The sequence below is a fragment of the Fulmarus glacialis genome, unplaced genomic scaffold (genome assembly GCF_000690835.1).
Source record: "Fulmarus glacialis isolate BGI_N327 unplaced genomic scaffold, ASM69083v1 scaffold36445, whole genome shotgun sequence".
In the NCBI taxonomy this organism is placed as follows: domain Eukaryota; kingdom Metazoa; phylum Chordata; class Aves; order Procellariiformes; family Procellariidae; genus Fulmarus; species Fulmarus glacialis.
In genome coordinates this window covers 922-18,985 of record NW_009214292.1, presented here as the reverse complement: position 1 = coordinate 18,985, position 18,064 = coordinate 922, and the positions used below count along the sequence as shown (strand labels likewise).

At 47.9% G+C, this 18,064-nt stretch overlaps 1 protein-coding gene across 1 annotated transcript; it reads left to right on the top strand.

Annotated features, from left to right (window-relative positions):
- Positions 1 to 228: 228 nt before the first annotated feature.
- CSNK1E (casein kinase 1, epsilon) lies at positions 229 to 17,885 on the top strand. The gene is made up of 10 exons (XM_009578508.1): positions 229 to 317; positions 6,242 to 6,352; positions 6,515 to 6,663; positions 7,339 to 7,567; positions 14,025 to 14,195; positions 15,725 to 15,873; positions 16,389 to 16,581; positions 16,679 to 16,818; positions 17,205 to 17,270; positions 17,819 to 17,885. The coding sequence occupies exons 1-9, from the start codon at positions 242 to 244 to the stop codon at positions 17,235 to 17,237; spliced, it is 1,251 nt and encodes a 416-aa protein (XP_009576803.1). The 5' UTR covers positions 229 to 241; the 3' UTR covers positions 17,238 to 17,270; positions 17,819 to 17,885.
- The last annotated feature ends 179 nt before the right edge of the window (positions 17,886 to 18,064 follow it).

Sequence of the window (18,064 nt, the reverse complement as noted above, 5' to 3'; positions counted from 1 at the left end):
AGAAAACATGCTTGAAAGGGTCATGTTCCTGCAGCGTTTCTAGCTCATCCTGTCCCTGGACATCCGGGAGATCAGGAGAGGTGATAGAGGCCATGCAGAAAGTGAAGTATTTCAAGATTAAAAACTGTACCCAGCCTCTGGGTGAAGTGGCGAGGTCTCTTCTGTAGCCTTACATGATTCACTTCCTGTTTCTGCTCTGACACTGCGCTTTCTGTGCTTCTTTTCTCAGCACGACTGAACCATGGAGCTTCGAGTGGGGAACAAATACCGGCTGGGCAGAAAGATTGGCAGCGGTTCATTTGGAGACATTTACCTAGGTGAGTGTGAGACTGTCCTTCCACCTGCAAGGTTGTTTTTCTCAATTTCATCATTGTTTTGGGGTTGTTTTTCTTGCCTGTTGATATATGTGGGCACCATGTAAGCTTGGAGGTGGTGGAGAGAAAAAGAGCTTCAAGGAATGCTGCTAGTTGCTGCCGGTCTTCTGATGGCAAAGAAAGTGGGATGAGCTCAGCTTTGCCTTGCAGGTATTGGAGAGACAGTGGTGTTTGATCAGACTGATTTAGATTTGGACTATTCAGGGCATATTTGTCATACACCCTACTCCAGCTCTCTCGCTTCCTTTTCTTGAGCTTGGGGGTGTGTGGGTATAAACTCTGTAAAGAGTGGGTGGTGGAAAGGGAGGAGACGGCTGTTCCTTCAGGGTAGAAGGAATAAAGTTTTGGGAAGATTGGTAGTGGAAGAGGTGGTCCAGCACCTGTGAGAGAGAGGTCTGAGACCAGAAGGTGTAAAACAGGTCAGGGAGGCTGGCCTGGTTAAAGTCTTGGGGCCCAGATCTGTTAGATCTGTAATGGGATTTAGAGTTAATGTCTGGAATGACCTGAGCTGGGAGCTCAATGGAAAGAGCCCATGAGATGCTGGGTTTCCTGTTACCACAGAAGGTCACTTGGGGAGAAGTTCTTCCAAGCCAGCATGCTGATGTGTAGATATGTTCCCTGATGCTTTGCCTGCTGATGTCTTTATTGGCTCAAACCATGTGGGGCCGGAGTGGCGAGACTACCCAGCAGCCTGATCGATCCCTCCATGAGAGCTGGCGTGGCTTTACCTGTCATCTCGTTCTCACCACTACCTGTTTAGCTGTAGTCTTGCAGGCCAGCAGGATGATTGCCCTCTCCCTTCTTGGTGTTTGCACCCTTTGGGTACTTACAGATGGTCATCATATGCTCCCTGACTGTTAATTTGCTCAGTTGAGTTGTATTTTGCTTCCTAGTACATCCACCACTCCTCACTTTTGCTGCCTCTTCAGTTTTTCTCAGTTTGTCCATCTGCTGAGTAGCTTGGAGCCTACACAGCATTCGAGGTGTGGCATTTCCAGTGCTGGGCAGCAAGGGGCTACCCTTGAGTGATCTGTAACGTGATGCCTCTGCATAGACTCCTTTGGGTCTCCTTGGCTTCCCCAATCACCAGCACTGTATTGGGTTGCAGAATTGGCCTTCGCACACTGTCAGCTGTATTGTAGGAGATCTCTTCTAGGTTCTGCAAGATCTTCCCATCCCTCCCTGAGTTCCTTTCGTTGAATACCTCTAGTTCAGATTACTTTTCCCCATGTTTGTAAATCACCTTCTGTTTTCTACCTCTGGCTTTTATCTCCAGTTTCCTCTTGCTTTATTATTCTCTCTTGATTGGTGTTGGCAGCCTTTGATTAAGTATCCTCTGGGAATCATCAGTAACAGGCTTTGTTGCCACCTTTATCCAGAGCACGAACAAAGATAATAAATGATGGATCTGGGATCCCAGTTCCACTGTGTGCTGCCTTCACTGCAGCCTACTCCTGTATGTCACTCCTCTGTGGCCCTCCAGCCAGTTAGTGTTTCGGGTGACAGTGCTTTCAGTTCCCAGGTGATTGAGGGGTGATAGCCCAGACACAGCATTTTCCACCTGTGCTAGGGCTTGAAGCCTTCCAGACCCTCTCTAGGATAGTAGAAGTTGTCAAGATCTTGCAAAGCATCCGGGAAGCGTGTGGAGAAAGAAGGGAGGTACTGAATGGAAAGGCCTGTGCATCATATAACAGGTCATCCACCTGTGCAGAGGGGGCATGGAAAACACAGGCTTTGGTGAAGGGGTTGTGCCTGCCTTGCCTATAACCAAAAAACACTGAGAGGCAGAGGAAGCCCCAGTGCGGTGAGCCCAGCGGGATGCCTCCAACTGCCGAGTTCAACCAAGTTACTTGAATGCAGTATCAAAGCCCTTGTGATGTTCATTGAGGTGCAAGCCAGCGTGTTTTGAAGCAGTGATAGCGAGACTTCTTGGAGCCTGGGTGACTCCCCAGCCTGGAGGGATCAGGCATGTAGTCTCTGATGGTGCGTCTGGAGGACGCTTGTGCTCATGCTATCCTCTCACAGTCTGTTCTGCAGACAGAGGGACCCATTCACAAGGACTTCTCTCCTGCACCAGATTCACCTCGCAGTTCTCTCCCTTCATAATGGTGTGGAGATAGAGCAGAGACAGACAAGCCCTGTCTGTCTCTGAAGGCGAGCATGTTAGTGCCTTCACTCACTCTATAACGAATGGGTGCTGTGTGCTGTGCTCTTTGGGATTTGCTTGTGGGTTTTCTGTCAGAAGAAAACTTGAATTTCCACATGGGCACACACAAAGGATGGACTCCTGTTAATCCTCGGCTGGGACTTAAAGCACAATGCTTTGCTTCCATGCTCTGCCTTGTGGGATAGATATGCTATGGGGGGATTCCCCCAGGGTTGGCTTGGCAGGGTGGGAAATGAGATCCAGCTGCCCTGGGCCTTGGCTACCCCGTTTGCCTCTAAAAATGCTCACTCAGAAGAGCAAAACCCAGTTTGCAGAGGAATTGTTGAGACCTTTGGGCCATCGGAGGAGAGCTGCTTTGTCAGAGGTGTTGGTCAAGAGGCAGGGCAGGGTTGCTGGATGTGGTAGGAATCGTTGGGGCCGGGATGCACTGAAGGGGACCTTGGCGGTGGAGAGGAGCTGGGGACCGTGGGGCAGACAAAGCATGCTGGGACCTGCGCTGGCTGGGAACAGTTCCTGGTGGCAGGCTCCTCCTTTGCTGGGAGGGGAGTGCCTTCCCTTTGTTTCCTGGCCTGTTAACTCTCTCTCGCCCTATCTGACTTCTTCCATCTGTTCCCAGCCCTCCATTCTTCCCGTGCCAAGCTGGCGAGAGGGGAGCGGGCAGTGGGGAGAGTGGGGGGACATGCCTGTTGGCTTGCCTGATGCGCAGGGAGGGCAGTGTTTATTGTATCAGACATGCAACAAGGCTTTCACTCTGAAAAGATCCTGTTTAGCCGGTGACATCCTCTGTCCCGGGGGCCCTGTTTCAAACAGCTCGTGATGAATTAGTTGAATTTGTGCAGCCCCCACAGTGGAGCGAGACTGGGGGTGGATGTTAGGAATTATCCCCAATCCTACATACGTCTCTCGAGTGGCTGAAGCTAGGCAGACTCTGCTGCGTTTGTCTGAAATGTGGTGCTTTCCAGTCTGGAGAGGGAGTGGGGAACTGTTGCTTTTGTACTTGTATCTTTTTTAAAGATGGTGGTTAAAGTGTGAAACAAAGGATCAGAGAGACTCCTGCCCTTGAATTCCCTCTTTGCTTGTGGTGGTCTCAGTCTGGGTAGATCTCTAGCCAAAAAATGCTAGAGGGAGCAACCTGAAGACCTGTGGAGGTTTGGGGAGGGGGTGTTCAGTTGGTGACCCCCTCAGCAAAGAATAGCTCCTCATTAGGTCCCATTGGTCCTACTTTTGCTGTTCCAGGCCACAGGGTTGTTTCTTCTTTTTCTAAGAGACTAACAGCTGTGTTTGGGCTGTGGAGAATGTGGGGCTGAAGGACATGTTGATCGTTTGAATGGCATATTCACATTTTACAGAATCTAAGTTTTCTTGATGCTTACCCCTCCTTTCCCTTTTCCTGCTTTACATGCTCACCTGCAGACAGCCTAGTAGATGGATACATCATCATCTTCCTAAACACACAGGGTAATGTGGAGATGAGAACTCACTCATCTTTCCACTGTTCAACTTTGGGGAGTAGGGTTCATTCGAAATGCTAATGCTACTGCTGCCAAAAGTCAGCAAGACTTATCATTGCGTGTGTGTCAGCAGATGGATGAGGAGAGGGAATAATTCCCCCAGGGAGCGGACAAGGGAGCTGCTGCAGAGCACTTGGAGGAAAGTCTTCACAAAGGCAGGGGAAAGAGAGGAGGGAAGGAAGCGTTCTTATCTATTTGGATGTCCTGGGTGTTTCCATGCTGAATGAGGGCCAGTGATTGAACACCAATTTAAAAGGTAGATACTAGTCCAGGGCCACGTTCTTACTGTGATCTGAGCCCCTTTCCCTGCTCTTTTCCTCCTTGGACTCCTGATGCTTGTAAGAAGGGTCCTGTGGTGGAGTGAAGGGAACGTACAGACTTGCTTTGCTGGCCAGCAGTTTTTAAGTGGAAAATGTCAGCATCTTTCCAAAAGTAACCATTGGACAAATGGCTCTAGCTCTCAGGATGGCTTTTTCCCTTTCCCCTCTCCTGGCTCTTGAGTAAAAACCCTTATTAAATTCATCCCTTTGCTCCTCCTTCCCCTCCCTCAGAGCACCCTAAATAATTCCTCTCCCTCCTTACTGTTTACAGCTTTCAAATATTTGCAGACTGTTGTCATGTCCCATTCTTCCTCCCCACCCTTCTTAGTTGTATCTCTTGTCTATGTTACATATTTAGCTCTTTTAATCTTTCTTAGTAAATCAATCCCTCTAGGCCCCGATGGTTTTTGTTACTCTCTTACAAATTCCTAGCAGCTTGTCTGTCTCGACCTGACGCTGTAGTATCTAGATGATGTCTTTTTGCTACCAGGCAGCTCTTGGCTAACTTTGTGTACAAGCCAGAACTCTTCAACAGGATCCAGGGGCAGCTGGGATCTAGTTGTGTGAACATTTCCTTCTTCTCTTTGGTCCCTGGCTCTGGAGGTGGTGTGTGAAAGAGGATGGATGGAGAGATCTATCTGCAGTTGTCCTTGTGGACTCTGAAAGTCTTTATCACAGAGATGAGGAGGCACGAATTAGCTGGACCTACCAAAACTAGCTATGGGATATCTGCAAAACATCACCTTTGACTCCAGCTCATGTTTGGCATGCATGTTCTGGAGTAGTTTATTTTATGACAGTGTTCATAAGCTGCTCATGATCAGAGCTGCTCTCTGATTTGTGTTTGAGTGCAACTTTTAATAGTTCTGGGTATGAGGAAGGGCTTGTCTGTGTATGTGAGGCAGGCATGGGGGGGTGGGGGAGGAGATAGAAGCAAGTCTTGAGTGTCATTCCCGTGACCTGTGTACAGACCTTCATTCTTTCCATTTTAGGATGATGTGAAACATCTGGAATCCTCTCAGCTAGCATGAGAGAAAGACCAGCCTGTTCTTCCTTTGTCAGTGCACTTTGGGACCAGAGTGCTGGCTTTCTGGCTGGCAGCTCAGTTCTGTTCAGAAAGAAGCGCGTGGGGTGGTAGTTCTGTGTCATCGCAAACTATCTAGCAATACCTTCAACAAAGGCATCTGAGTAGCTTAATTCAGTACCGGATTCAGTTTATTTCTTCACGCTTCTAATTTAGGATATAGTAAATGTTTCTGTGTTGGCAAAAGATAAAGGTATTATTAAAGCCCTCAGGAGAGGGAGAGGCTGGAGATTTGGGAATTGTCTGTATTGAGCAGGTCAGGGCTGTGGAGAAACCAGAGGTAGCTGGGAATGTTAGCAATGTCTCCTCCTGAACTAATTGGCTCTGTTGAAACGATGTACCTGAGGTAACCAGTAATTTTGCTCAGGAAGAGGTACTCCATATCACTGCCTGGGGGCTGGCTTGGGTTCAGGGGCTAGATATGTCATCAGGAACAGCTAAAACTTCCACTCAATTTAGGTACTGCTGACACATACAGATTGACCTCCCAAAGTCTGGCACTTTTTGAGGTAACGAGGCAGTTAACACATTGTAGGACTGTTGTTCTAGCCTGGCTGCAGGATCAGAGCTGGTTTCCTATTTATGTGCGTTGCTCTGGGCTTGCCTTTGCAAATGGTAGTGCTGGAAACTCTGTATGAAGTCGAAGTGGCTGAATCTAATTCCTGTCACAGAGAATAAATTTCGGGGCAAATCTTAAGGTTTTGTCATCTGTACAGGCCTTGTTAAAAGTGTTTAGCTTCAGTGGAAGCTTGCACAATCTTCATTTCGCCCTCATTTCTATGCAGGAGCCAATATTGCGACTGGTGAAGAGGTGGCCATCAAACTGGAATGTGTCAAAACCAAGCATCCCCAGCTCCACATTGAAAGCAAGTTCTACAAGATGATGCAGGGAGGAGGTGAGATGGGGAGGAAAGAATGGGGCCGGGGGAGTGGTTGAAGAAGGAAATTATTCTGGGGGGCCTTAGAAAGGAAATGATTCGGTGTTACATATGATCTTCTCAGCAGGGGATGCAGCAGTTTTCCTCTGTTCCGTGGGCTTAATCTTTCTCTTTCTCCAGTGGGTATCCCCTCCATTAAGTGGTGTGGAGCAGAGGGGGACTATAACGTGATGGTGATGGAGCTCTTGGGGCCCAGCCTGGAAGATCTCTTCAACTTCTGTTCCCGCAAATTTAGTCTCAAGACAGTTCTGCTTCTGGCGGACCAGATGGTGAGTTTCCTCGGAAGCATTTATGCCTACTCTCCTTTTCCATGCCTTCCTCCCCGCCCCCCCCGCTCAAGAACTGCTATATCCCAGGCTTTTTTCATTTAGCAGCAAGTGGCTGCCAGTCTATTTCTTGATGAAGCTGGGGGCCTGGAATCTAGGCATTGCTGGCTTTTCTTGATCCCTCCTTCCTTCCCCTGCTGCTCACCCTGTATTAGCTTTGCGTGCATTGATGCTTTTGCCTGTGTGATGAACGACTGGCATCGCTACCTATCTTGACTCAACTGCCTGTGCCCTGGCTTTAAGACCCTTAGTTGTTCTAGACCCTCTCCTTTCCCAGCCTGGCTAAGTTTGAAAGTTAACTGGTGTCAATTCTGAAGCTCAAAGTTTTAGTCCATACAGCCCATCCTTTGTTGTGGTGCTAATGGTGACCTCCCCAGATGGAGGACTGGGCTGGTGTGCAGGGTTGAATTCCATCTCCATTCTTCATCTTCAGATCCTTCTGCCTCCAGAGGGTGTCTTTTTCCTTGGCTGTCATCTCTGATGTTCTCTGCAAAATGTCCCTTTCCCTGCTCTGACAGGCCAGTGTCCTCGACAGGGTACTTTTTTTAACAGGTGCAGTTATGATAAGTTACGTTTTCACTTGTCTCACTGTTTATTTATTTATTTCCCCCCTTCCAGATCAGCCGTATTGAGTACATTCATTCCAAGAACTTCATCCACCGGGATGTGAAGCCAGACAACTTCCTTATGGGCCTCGGCAAAAAAGGCAATCTAGTATACATCATTGATTTTGGTTTGGCCAAGAAGTACCGAGACGCCCGGACCCACCAGCACATCCCTTACCGGGAAAACAAGAATCTGACTGGCACAGCCCGTTATGCCTCTATCAACACCCACCTGGGAATTGGTGAGCCTGCTGTTGCACCTTGGTGGGGCTTTCCAGGGGAGGTAGTGTGTCCCAAGAAGGAGGGGTTGGGTTCTCTGTCTGGCTCTGCTGCTGACCTGTGTTGAGATGGTGGGTAAATAACTTAACTGTTACGCCTGTGGTACCTCACCTGCCTTTTGTGGCACTCTGAGCTCCCGAATTGTCTATGGGTATGTGTTTGTGCGCTGCTTAGTACAGTGGGGCCCTATTTCAGCAGTAAGGCTGTGACCTCCCTGGCTTTACTGCTACTAACTCTGCCTTGCACAATTTTTGCAGGCTGGTTATATATGTAGAGGAGACGTTCACAGGCACTGAGCTTTTAGGGGTATGTGCAGTTGAAACCTCTCTTGTTGATTCCTGAGTGCCTTCATCAGTGATTGTTCTGTAGCTGTCAGAGCTGGAGGATACAGGCCCACTGCAATATGGTGATACTCCTGTTACCTACCGCTGAAGATGGGGACAGCCATGTGCTGGAAACATACATGAAGCTGAAATGAGGGGAGGCTTCCTGCTACCTGGGCATCAGGTTTTGTGATTGAGGATTGGCTGTCATGGGCCTTCAAAATATGTGTGTGTCTGTGAACCGCACTGCCCCGTTCACCATGGAGAGAGATTGCGGCAGCTTTAGGGAGGTAGGGCTCTGCCCTTAGTGTCTATGGCTAGTACTGTGGGGATAAAACTAAGCAGGGAAAGTGCTGAGAGTTGAGCCAGATCTTACAGTGGGGATGGCCATCATCCCAGGTTTTGTGAAAACGTTGTCCAGGCTAGTACCTCCTGAAGTCACCCAAACTCTTGTCCTGGGAATGAGCCCCTGACGTACAACACCTGGTTGCTGTGAGGAAAAGAGGTGAAACCCTCTTGCATTTTTCTCTTCTGTTCCCTGACCAGATACTTCTCTCCAGTGTGTTACCTTTTTCCCCTGCTCGGGCTAAACTTTGTCCACAGTGCGAGAGTTTCTTAGTTACTGTAGTGTCCATTCTGAGCAGGCTGACTCAGTTCTGCTACTGGTTGGCAAACCCGAAAGGCAGAAACACTGAAGCTGCCCTGCCTGCGGACCCAGCTGCCCGTGCTCACAGCTTGGTTTGTATCTCTGGGAGACCTTATTCTGAAATGTATAAGCTGGGAATTTGAAAATCAGAGTGAGGAACTCCAACCTTTTAAGCTAAGAGCTTCCACAGGATTTCATGTTCTCATTCTTCTTAGGGAAAGCTTCCCATTCTCCCCTCTTGCAGATGGTTTCTCAGAAATCTGGAGTCAAGACTTGACCTGCAGAAAATAAAGCAGTTTCCCATTGTCTTCCCTGCTTAATACTGTATAATGGTAGACTGAAAATGCTTTATTTATATCGAAATGGGGAGTGTTGTGTGTTGAGAGTGGGCTGTGATCTCCTGACCTCTTCCACGTAGCAAAAATAGTTCTCATAGAGCTTTCCGAGTTGGTCTTCTGTATTTTGGCTTGACCTGCTTATATATAACTGACTCTCCATTGAATTCTCAGTCAAGATTTCCACAGCCATGGTAACTGCCACAAGGAGACATGCACAAAATAATTCTCACTACTATGTCTGTCGATTCTTTTGTGTGTGCCTGCTCTGTCTGAACTGATCACAAGAGGCCAAATGTCTAGTCGTGGGGTTGGTGTGGTTTTTTTGTTTTGTTTTGTTTTGTTTTTAAGGACTTTATTATTTATCCCATCCCAACTTAGCCCTTTACTACTGGTGCTTGGCTTGAGTATCAGGGTGCACAAACAATGTCTGAACACTGATCCAAGGGCAAATTGCATATACCATCGGTCTGAGCACAGCCGTCGCTCTCTTCATGCCCTTTGCTTCAGGAAAGTCTGGGTGTGAGTTACTCTGCGCAACAGGTCTTGAGTGTATTATCTCCACGTTGCAGATAGTTCCCCTAAATGGCATAAAGGTTACATGACTTGCCTGGGGGAAAGGGGATGGGGGTGTCAGGGTTGCAGCTGGAGTTCCTGTTTCTCAAGACCTTGCCACAGGGCGTATGACAGACACGTTTGTGAGTTAGCAGCATTGCCATGGGAACCGTCGCTCTGAATTTTTTGACATTCAGAGACTAAATTCTCTGTCTTAATGTTACATTAATGCAGTTTAAGGAGAGGGAAGGAACCAGGTGCTGGAGTATTCGTGTGACAGGAATAGCAAATGAATAAATGCCTTTATTTGAATGTGCAAGCTAAGGGTTGGGCATTCCGATGTCTGGAGGAAACATTCTTTTCCCAGTGACCGGGGAAAAAAGTAGGAGGCGAGATTGGGGAGGGTTTCCACAGCTGGAGACTTGCTGTTGGGGGACTCATTGGGCTGTGCAAGCTTTGGTTCACGCATTCCAGTCAATTTTCACATGCTCTGGGGATGAGAGTCCCTTGCACCCTCTGGAGCTTGTAAAATCTGAAATAGATGCCCAGGGGTGCCCAGGAGACAGTCTTGGAAGAAGCCTGGTGGGCTCTGTCTGGATAACTGGAGGCTGGGGGCAGTTCCTCCCCAAACGCGTGTCCTATATGGCATCAGCGTAGGCTGTGCAGATCATAAAGTTCTTCTGTTTAACCTGCCCTCTGTCACCCATTCCAGATTTTTGTGTGGTTTTAAAGGCTGTTGCCATGCGGTGGGGAGAGAAAGGGGAAGTGTAGTCCCAGCATGTGCAAAATCAGATCTGAGTATGTAGTCGGGAAAACATTGCTTGGTTAAGACTGCTTGCAGCTGGGCTGGCTCCAGTGAAGACAGCTGATTTCTAGGGAGTCCTGCATGGGAACAGCATCGCTTTGGGTAGGATCAGAGTGGAGGGAAGCACTGTCCTGGGGGACCAGGAGGCACTTTAGGCTGCAAAGAAACAAGTTTTGTCATGAACCTTGTGTCCAAGTTAACCAGTCCTCAGTCTCCTGTCTTTGCCCAAGCATGTCTTCCCCGGGTAACTCACTGTCCTGCTACTCACCCCTGACTCAGCTCCTTCTGAGGACCCTGCTTTGGGAGGGGAGTGAGGGTGTGGGCTGGCTGGGAACCTCCCTGGGAGTGGGAGGGAACTGGCAGGAGGTTGTTTGCAGAGTGGGTTGGGTTTGAGAGGTCGTGCTACATTGGGTGGGAAGGCAACCTTGTGTTTTCTATTGGAATGGGGCTTGTGAGTGAGGGAGGAAAGGATGAGTGTCTTATAAAAGTAGCAGTCCCCTATGTATTGAGAAGCTGAAATAAAATGGAGAGAGGAAGTGTGATATGGTGTCACAGGTCAAGACTGTAATCCTGCTTCTGGATTGACTTGCTCTGGGCATGCATTCATGTCTCTTGTGTTTCTCTTTCTCTTTTCAAACTGTAAAGTGAGATTTTTTTTTTTATTATTATTATTATTTTGCCTGCGTCCCAGGGATGCTGCGAGAGTTAGTCAATGATTATCAAGCTTCTAAAAGTGGAAAGTAGTGATGTTAAATAATCTTTCTTTGGTGTGTAGAGGTGAACTTCTTTTTTTCCTAACTCTAAATTAATTACTCCACTTTTGCTGTCTAATGGTATCTAGTATCCTGAGGATGTTGGTATATGAGGCTAGGCAAAAAAAAAAAAAACCCACTAAAAAAATTTGGAGATGTGTCATAGTAACTGAAGATGAAACAAAGAAATGGGATGTAGGAACTGTTGTTCTTCACCATCATCCAAGGTTTAATTCAGGATCTTGTAGTTAGGGTTACAGGTGAAAGACAGCTATGATGTTTTGAGGTAGCTTGACAACTGTGACCCATCATGTTGGTGCTTCAGGCTCATCATAGATTTGAATCTCACTGAAATTCATTAAGTGGGCTACAATGACCACATGTACCTGAGATATTGGACATTGGGAATGCAATACAAACAGACATTTATCATTCAGCATTTTAACAATTAGATGTTGTGCTTGCAGTTGTTTTTCCTCGATCATATCGCTGTTAAGGTGCGTTTGCATGCATGTAATGGATACTAGTGGGCTGCCCAGTTTGGTTTTGTAACCCCTCTCATTGCCTCCAGTAAGGGCTTGTAGCATCCCCCGCTGACTTCAGGCTCCCTAACCTCAAGTCTCTAATTCTGGCCTTCCCCAAATCACTAGGACTGTGCCTAGGCATACGTTCACAGAACATGTCCTGTTCTGGATGGGGTCAGTGGCTGTGCTCAAAGCTGCTGTGCTCCATGCAAGTGGAGTTGTGTGATCCAGCCTGCCCTGAGCAGTGTGGAGTTCAAGCAAGATTTTGGAGGCAAGATCCTGATTTATTCCTAAAAGGCTGATTTGCTTGTTCAGTAGGTTTCTCTGGAGGTTTCCCTGGTTCCTGTCCTGCCTGTCCCTACTCCTCTGAGCGGCATCACCATGCTCTAGACAGGGAACCCACAGTTACAGGCTTTAAAGCTACAGCATGGATAAGTCAAGGGCTGGCAAACTGCAGGATTGAGGTTACCCTCGTCTCCTGTGCTTTCAGGCCCTGGTGTGCGTTCTGACTCCATTTCCACACCCCTCCTGTTTCGTTTCAGGATATAGGTCATTATCGAATATTGTTTAGTTGTATTTATTTGATATGCATGGTGTGTAATCGCGGCCCTCTGAGAATACACGTATCCCAACCAACGTTAGGCCAAATGCAAAGCTGTGGGTTTCTTTTCCCTGCTCCCTTTGTAGCATCTAAGCATCTCCCAGCCAGTCATGTAGTTATCTTTGGCAGCAGCCTGATAAGATTAGGAAGTATTAGCCCCTTTGAAGTGGGCAACTTGAGGCAGTAAGTTAGTGAGGTCAAAAAATGCTGTGACTTCTGCATGGTCAAAGTAAGACACTTTGGAGATCTGCAGGGCTGCTTTCTCCTCTACTCCTGTCTTGGAACATGGCATTTTTATGGCATTTCATGTGCTTTGATCCAAAGGCTCTCTCCTCTCAGTTATGGAGTGATGAGACCCTCCTTTTCTTCTGCAACTACAGTGCTTTTTTTTTCCCCCTAATAATTTTTACTTGCCAAGCCCCCTAGTTCTCAAAAACACTAGGAAGTTGTGAGAGAGATGCAGGAGGAAGAAAAGGCCCGTGGTGACCCACAGCTTGTGTCAGTCATCTGGATATCTAGATCTGTGACCTGCTTCAGCTACTCCTTCGTCAGGGTTTGGCTCAGCTAGCAGAGTAAGGGGTAGCTGTGACAATCTACTGGCCTTTGAATGGAGCAGGTGGTAGCATGTAACTGATACTGAGAGTTAACCCACAGACCAATACATAATCTGCAGCATCTTCTAGGACATGGCACTGAATCCAGCAAAATGTGCTGTAGTAGTAAATTAATCTAATATATGAATCTCTATAGTCTTTCCTTTACCCCTGTGCTCTCCCTCAAGCCATATTTTGCATGTCTGTTTTCTATGTAAGTTGTTCTCCTCAAGATGTAAAGTACTTTCTCCAGAGTGTTTATTTTATTTTATTTGGGAGGGGAACAAGGGCAAGAGCTTCTTGGAAAAAATTATAGATAAATTTGTAAGCATGTTGGAGGACCTGGAAGGAGTTTCACAAGTTAACCAGTCAACATTTTCAGTTGCTGAGATTCTGCATCAACTCCATCTTGAGCTAATTTGAAACTTAAAATAGCATGGCCGTTCCAGAGAATAAGTTCAATGTGGAATGTTTTTGTTTGGGAAACAAATTTTTTGTTTTGTAAATAAGCATCTAAAAGCAGGCCCTTACAATGGTGTATTAAGAGCAACCCTTGCTCTGAGCAGAGTTGGTAGTGATGCCAGTTACACGGTCATTCCCCATTTGGAAGGGGAACCTTTTGTTCAAAGTATTCATGCCTCTGTATTCCTGCGTCTTTCCACCACAGCTTGAAAAATGCTACCAATTCGGAAAGATCTTTGCACAGTATTACATGTCAGGCTTCTCTAAACTATCAAGAAAGTAGTTTACCACAAGAAGGGGTCGCTAGTTCCTCGCTTCTGCCCTGTGTAAAGAGTATCAGCAGGTTAATTAGAAGATGCGTTTGAAAGGGTTGTATTGGGCTTACCTCTGTCAGCTTTGTCTTTCTGTGACTACCTCTGTCATGACTAATCCTCAGAATGAAGTATCATTCTGGGTGGAGAAGTGTAGGTGCCCTTCCTCTGGGACTGGGAAGAGCAAAGCAGGCAGTGTCGCTGCAGCACTTCTTGAGCTGTTGAATTCTTGTGTGAATTAAGGCTTGTCCAAGTAAGGAGGTAGTCAGCGTCATTATTCATTTATGAAATGGGTTGGGCTGTATGGGGAGAGGAGCGCTTTAACTCTTGCAGTATGAACATCCCCACAGGAATTTGTACTGGAATGTCTTCTACAAGTTTGTCTATAGAAATCTACCAAAGAAGAGAGAGGGGTTGTTTCTTTTGTTCCGTGTTCACCTCCAAAGCTGTGTGATTACCAAAGCAGTTTTGGTTGCTGCTCACTCCTTGTCCCTTTGTAACTTCTTCTCACAGAACAAAGTCGCCGTGATGACCTGGAGAGCCTGGGCTACGTGCTCATGTATTTCAACCTGGGCTCGCTGCCCTGGCAGGGCCTCAAGGCTGCCACCAAGCGCCAAAAGTATGAGAGGATCAGCGAGAAAAAGATGTCAACGCCCATTGAGGTGCTCTGCAAAGGGTACCCCTGTAAGTGCTCTGGTCTTGACAGCTGTCTTGTCTGATGCACAGCTTGCTCTCCTTCTGAAACCCCATGAGTCCTAAAGGGCAATGCCCAGTACCCGCAGACCAGGATGTGCTGCTGACACCAGTGATGAGAAGGATAAGAGACCGGTGGTGATACAGTTCTCGTTCAGAAGTGGGAAACATGTTTTTGTGGAGAGTCGAGCCTTGTGTTACTAAGGGTATGAGAGTGCTGAGAGGGATCTCTAGGACCTCAGAAACAGTCTGGAAGGGGGGTGGGCAGTGAGGTGAGAAGGTGTGCTGATGATCCTGAGTTCTTACTGGGTAATGAGGATGAGGGCCAACTGTGATGAATTCCAGAAATAACCAGGCAACAAAGTGGCAAATGTAGGTAAACGTGGAGTAATATATGTGAGAGGAGAGAGAAGGCTTGGTCCTCATGTCATATGCAGAATGTAGGCTCTGAGCTGACCAGTGCCACTCATCAATAAGCTGTTGCAGTTACAATAGACGGTTCTGTGAAAGCATCAACTTTGTGCTTAGTGGCTACTGAGGAAAGCAGATTGAGTATTAGGAATTGCTAGGAAAAAAGAAGCCCCAACAGTGTGCATAAACCCATGGCCCACTCACATCTTGCATGCACTGTGCAGCTCTGGTCCATCCCACTATTTCAGAAAGGATGCAGTAGAACTGGAAAAAGGTCCAGGAAAGGACCAAAAGGGTGATCAGAGGTGAGGTGATTTCTATACAAGCAGTGAGTTTTCTGGAACCTGGAAAAGAGTTGATTAGAGAGGTGATAGAGGTCTACACTCCCACTATGCCTCCAGAAGTTTGGATGGGAGCTGATTATTTGGTGGCCCCGATTATTGTATTGGAAGAGAAACAAAGCTGGTTCCTGCTAGCTTCAAAACAAAATGATGTGGTTCTTCGTACAGCCAGTAGCAGACCTGTGGAACTCCTTCCCAGAAGATGTTGTGGATACTTAAAGCTTACAGGAGTTCAAGGAGAGATTGGACCACTATGTGGAAGAGAGAGCCACTGAGGGTTACTAAATAATTAGAAACCACATCTATATCAGGAAGTTCCCTGAGCTGAAAGTAGGTGGAAGCTGGGCTAATGTCAATGAAAGTGTCAGACATGCCCTGGTCTTTCTCCTCTATAGCTGTCTACTTCTGGCCACTGCTTAAGACAGGCTACTGAACTAGGAGGACCTCTGGTCTGAGCTGAGCTTCCCAAAGCTCACCTCCACCTATTCTTTAGGCCTGCATTCTTACTCTCCTTCAGCAGGCTCTGTGACTTGTTACCTCTTGCTCGGAGAAGCAGTCAGAAAAGAGAGAGACGTGAGCATTTCCTCTGGTAAAAATAGGGATGGGGTAGTGGCCAAAGCACTGCAACCGGCAGGCTCTGTTTTCGTTACACAACTCTCTGTGCTGTCCTGGTCCAGCATACTGCTGCTGAAAGGCTTTGGTGGCTCTGTGGTGGGACCAGGGGGATTGGATGGTGTTCAACAACCAACTGTTCTCTGCTCCCTCCAGCTGAGTTCTCGACATACCTCAACTTCTGTCGCTCACTGAGGTTTGACGACAAACCTGACTACTCGTACCTGCGGCAGCTCTTCCGCAACCTCTTCCACCGCCAAGGCTTCTCCTACGACTACGTCTTTGACTGGAACATGCTTAAATTTGTAAGTGTGTGTGGGGAAAGGGATGGAGGGGCAAGGGTTGATTTGTATCATGGAGATGGGGGAGGAAAGTTGGAAACTGCCTGTCATTTGTACTTACCCCCGATGAGCAATTTGAGAAAGGGGACCAGGCAGCGTGAAAAAAGGCAGAGTTGTTTGGTGGTGCTAACTGGGGGGTATAGTATTAGTGAGTGTGTCTGATGGACCATGTGTGTCAATAGATCTATAGCTATAGATAGGTAGAGATAATTTTTCAGGAGAGAACTGTGTTTGGAGGCGGGACACAGACATGGATTGCAATAACAGCTGTAGTACCATATGCTTTCATCCCTGTTTCTTCATGGAAGAGAATGAGGCCCTCTCTGGGTGGAGTGAAAGATGGTGGGGGGAGAATGTGTTTTGGGGATGGAGCTCTGCTTTTTTGGCGTGATGGAGCACCGTGTGTTTTCTGTCCGGGGCTGCTGCTGTCTTTTCTGCCTGACAGCCGTGGGCGGTGTGGGGGTTTCTCTCCGCCTCAGGGAGCAGCCCGGAACCCCGAGGATATGGATCGAGAGCGGCGAGAGCACGAGCGAGAAGAGAGGATGGGGCAACTCCGGGGGTCAGCCACGCGAGCGCTGCCCCCCGGCCCGCCTGCTGGAGCCACTGCCAACCGTCTTCGCAATGTCACCGAGCCCATGGCCTCTACCCCCACCTCCCGAATCCAACAGTCCGGTGAGTGGGGTGGGGGAGCTGAGGGAGGGTGCTGCTATTGGCTGGGAACTGAAACGACGGACTGATGTTTTTGTCTTGCATTTCTCTGCACCGACAGGAAACACGTCCCCCAGAGCAATCTCAAGAGTGGACAGGGAGCGGAAGGTCAGCATGAGGTTACACCGAGGAGCTCCTGCCAACGTCTCCTCATCTGACCTCACAGGGCGGCAAGAAGTGTCACGGATTTCAGCATCACAGGTGAGTCCCTGCTGCAATGTTCGTGGCCTTGGCCTGCGTGTTCCAGAAGGACTAAGGGCCCCCCAGTGGTTTTTTACCTGATCTGCTGGAGCTGACGTGTGCCCGAAGCTTCTACAGTGTGGTGAGGGGAGTGGTACCAGGTTACACCTTGGCTCTTCAGTTACGTGTTTTCTGGAGGCCATGCTCAGTACTGTCTTCTTAGCTCTGCTTTGCTCTGAGTAAGCCTTCATCTGGTTGTCTTCCAGACCGCAGTGGTTTGGAGAAGTGGAACAGTAAACTCTTGGGAGGGAGGATATCCTGAGAGAAATGCACGGCCTCTCTGTTTTGGTGTCCTTTGTGCTTGTTTTCTTCCTCTCCATGCCTTACCTATTCTTTTTCTCTTGTAGACAAGTGTGCCATTTGATCACCTTGGGAAGTGAGGAGCAATTGCCACTGGACCAGTGTTTGCTTAGGTGAGCCTGTCCTCGTGCCTGGGATCCCCCAAGGAGGGAATTGCTGGCATTAGGGATTAGGTTAGGGCTTTGATATTGCTGTGGGAGATTGGTACATTTCCTCTCTCTTCGCCTTACTTTGAGATGGTTTTTGGCTGCAGAGGGAGGGGTATGGTTGGCTGCCAAAACCTTGGGGGGATGGATTTTCTTGGGTGTGAAGGTAGCTTCCATTTCTCCAGGAGGGTAGGGAGGTTGGAAACGGTGCTGGGCCAGAGAGCCATTTTGTTCGTTCCTCATGAATGATTTTCTGGCAGTGTGATAGTGTTGGAGAGGAGAGTGCTGAGCATGTAATGAAGTGTGTGAGACTTTGCACAGCTAGCGAGTGCCTCTCGTAGAGGAAACAACAGTAGCTGGACAAGGTAATGCTGAGGGGTGGCAGGAGTGTAGAAGAAAGGGCTGATTTAATGTTACACTCCAGTTGGCATTGGAAGTGCTGGGAAGAGTCTTTTCTCCTAATGTCCTCTTCCCGTTTTCTCTCTTTTTTTTTTTTTCCTTTCCCTTCTTTCTAGTGTTTTCACTGTATTTTTCTTTTAAAAAACAAAAAACCCCAAAAAAACCAAACAAAAAACTAAAAAAGACAAAACAACAACAAAAAAAAAAAACCCCCGACAGAATTTCTTTTTGCCAACGACGAGGAGTCGAGCTGTGCCCCTGTGCTGGTATGAGCCGTTTCCGAGAAGGCCACCTGTGTCCCCCAGCGCGAGCGCCTCCGAGAAGCTGACGACGCGGGAGCCGTGCGGGAACACCTCCGCTGC

Excerpts from the sequence above, each read along its gene's own strand:
- CSNK1E (XM_009578508.1), top strand. The coding sequence starts at position 242 with ATGGAGCTTCGAGTGGGGAACAAATACCGGCTGGGCAGAAAGATTGGC. Across the intron at positions 15,874-16,388 it reads ACTGGAACATGCTTAAATTT|GGAGCAGCCCGGAACCCCGA; the intron begins GTAAGTGTGTGT and ends TCTCCGCCTCAG. Across the intron at positions 16,819-17,204 it reads CACGGATTTCAGCATCACAG|ACAAGTGTGCCATTTGATCA; the intron begins GTGAGTCCCTGC and ends TTTCTCTTGTAG.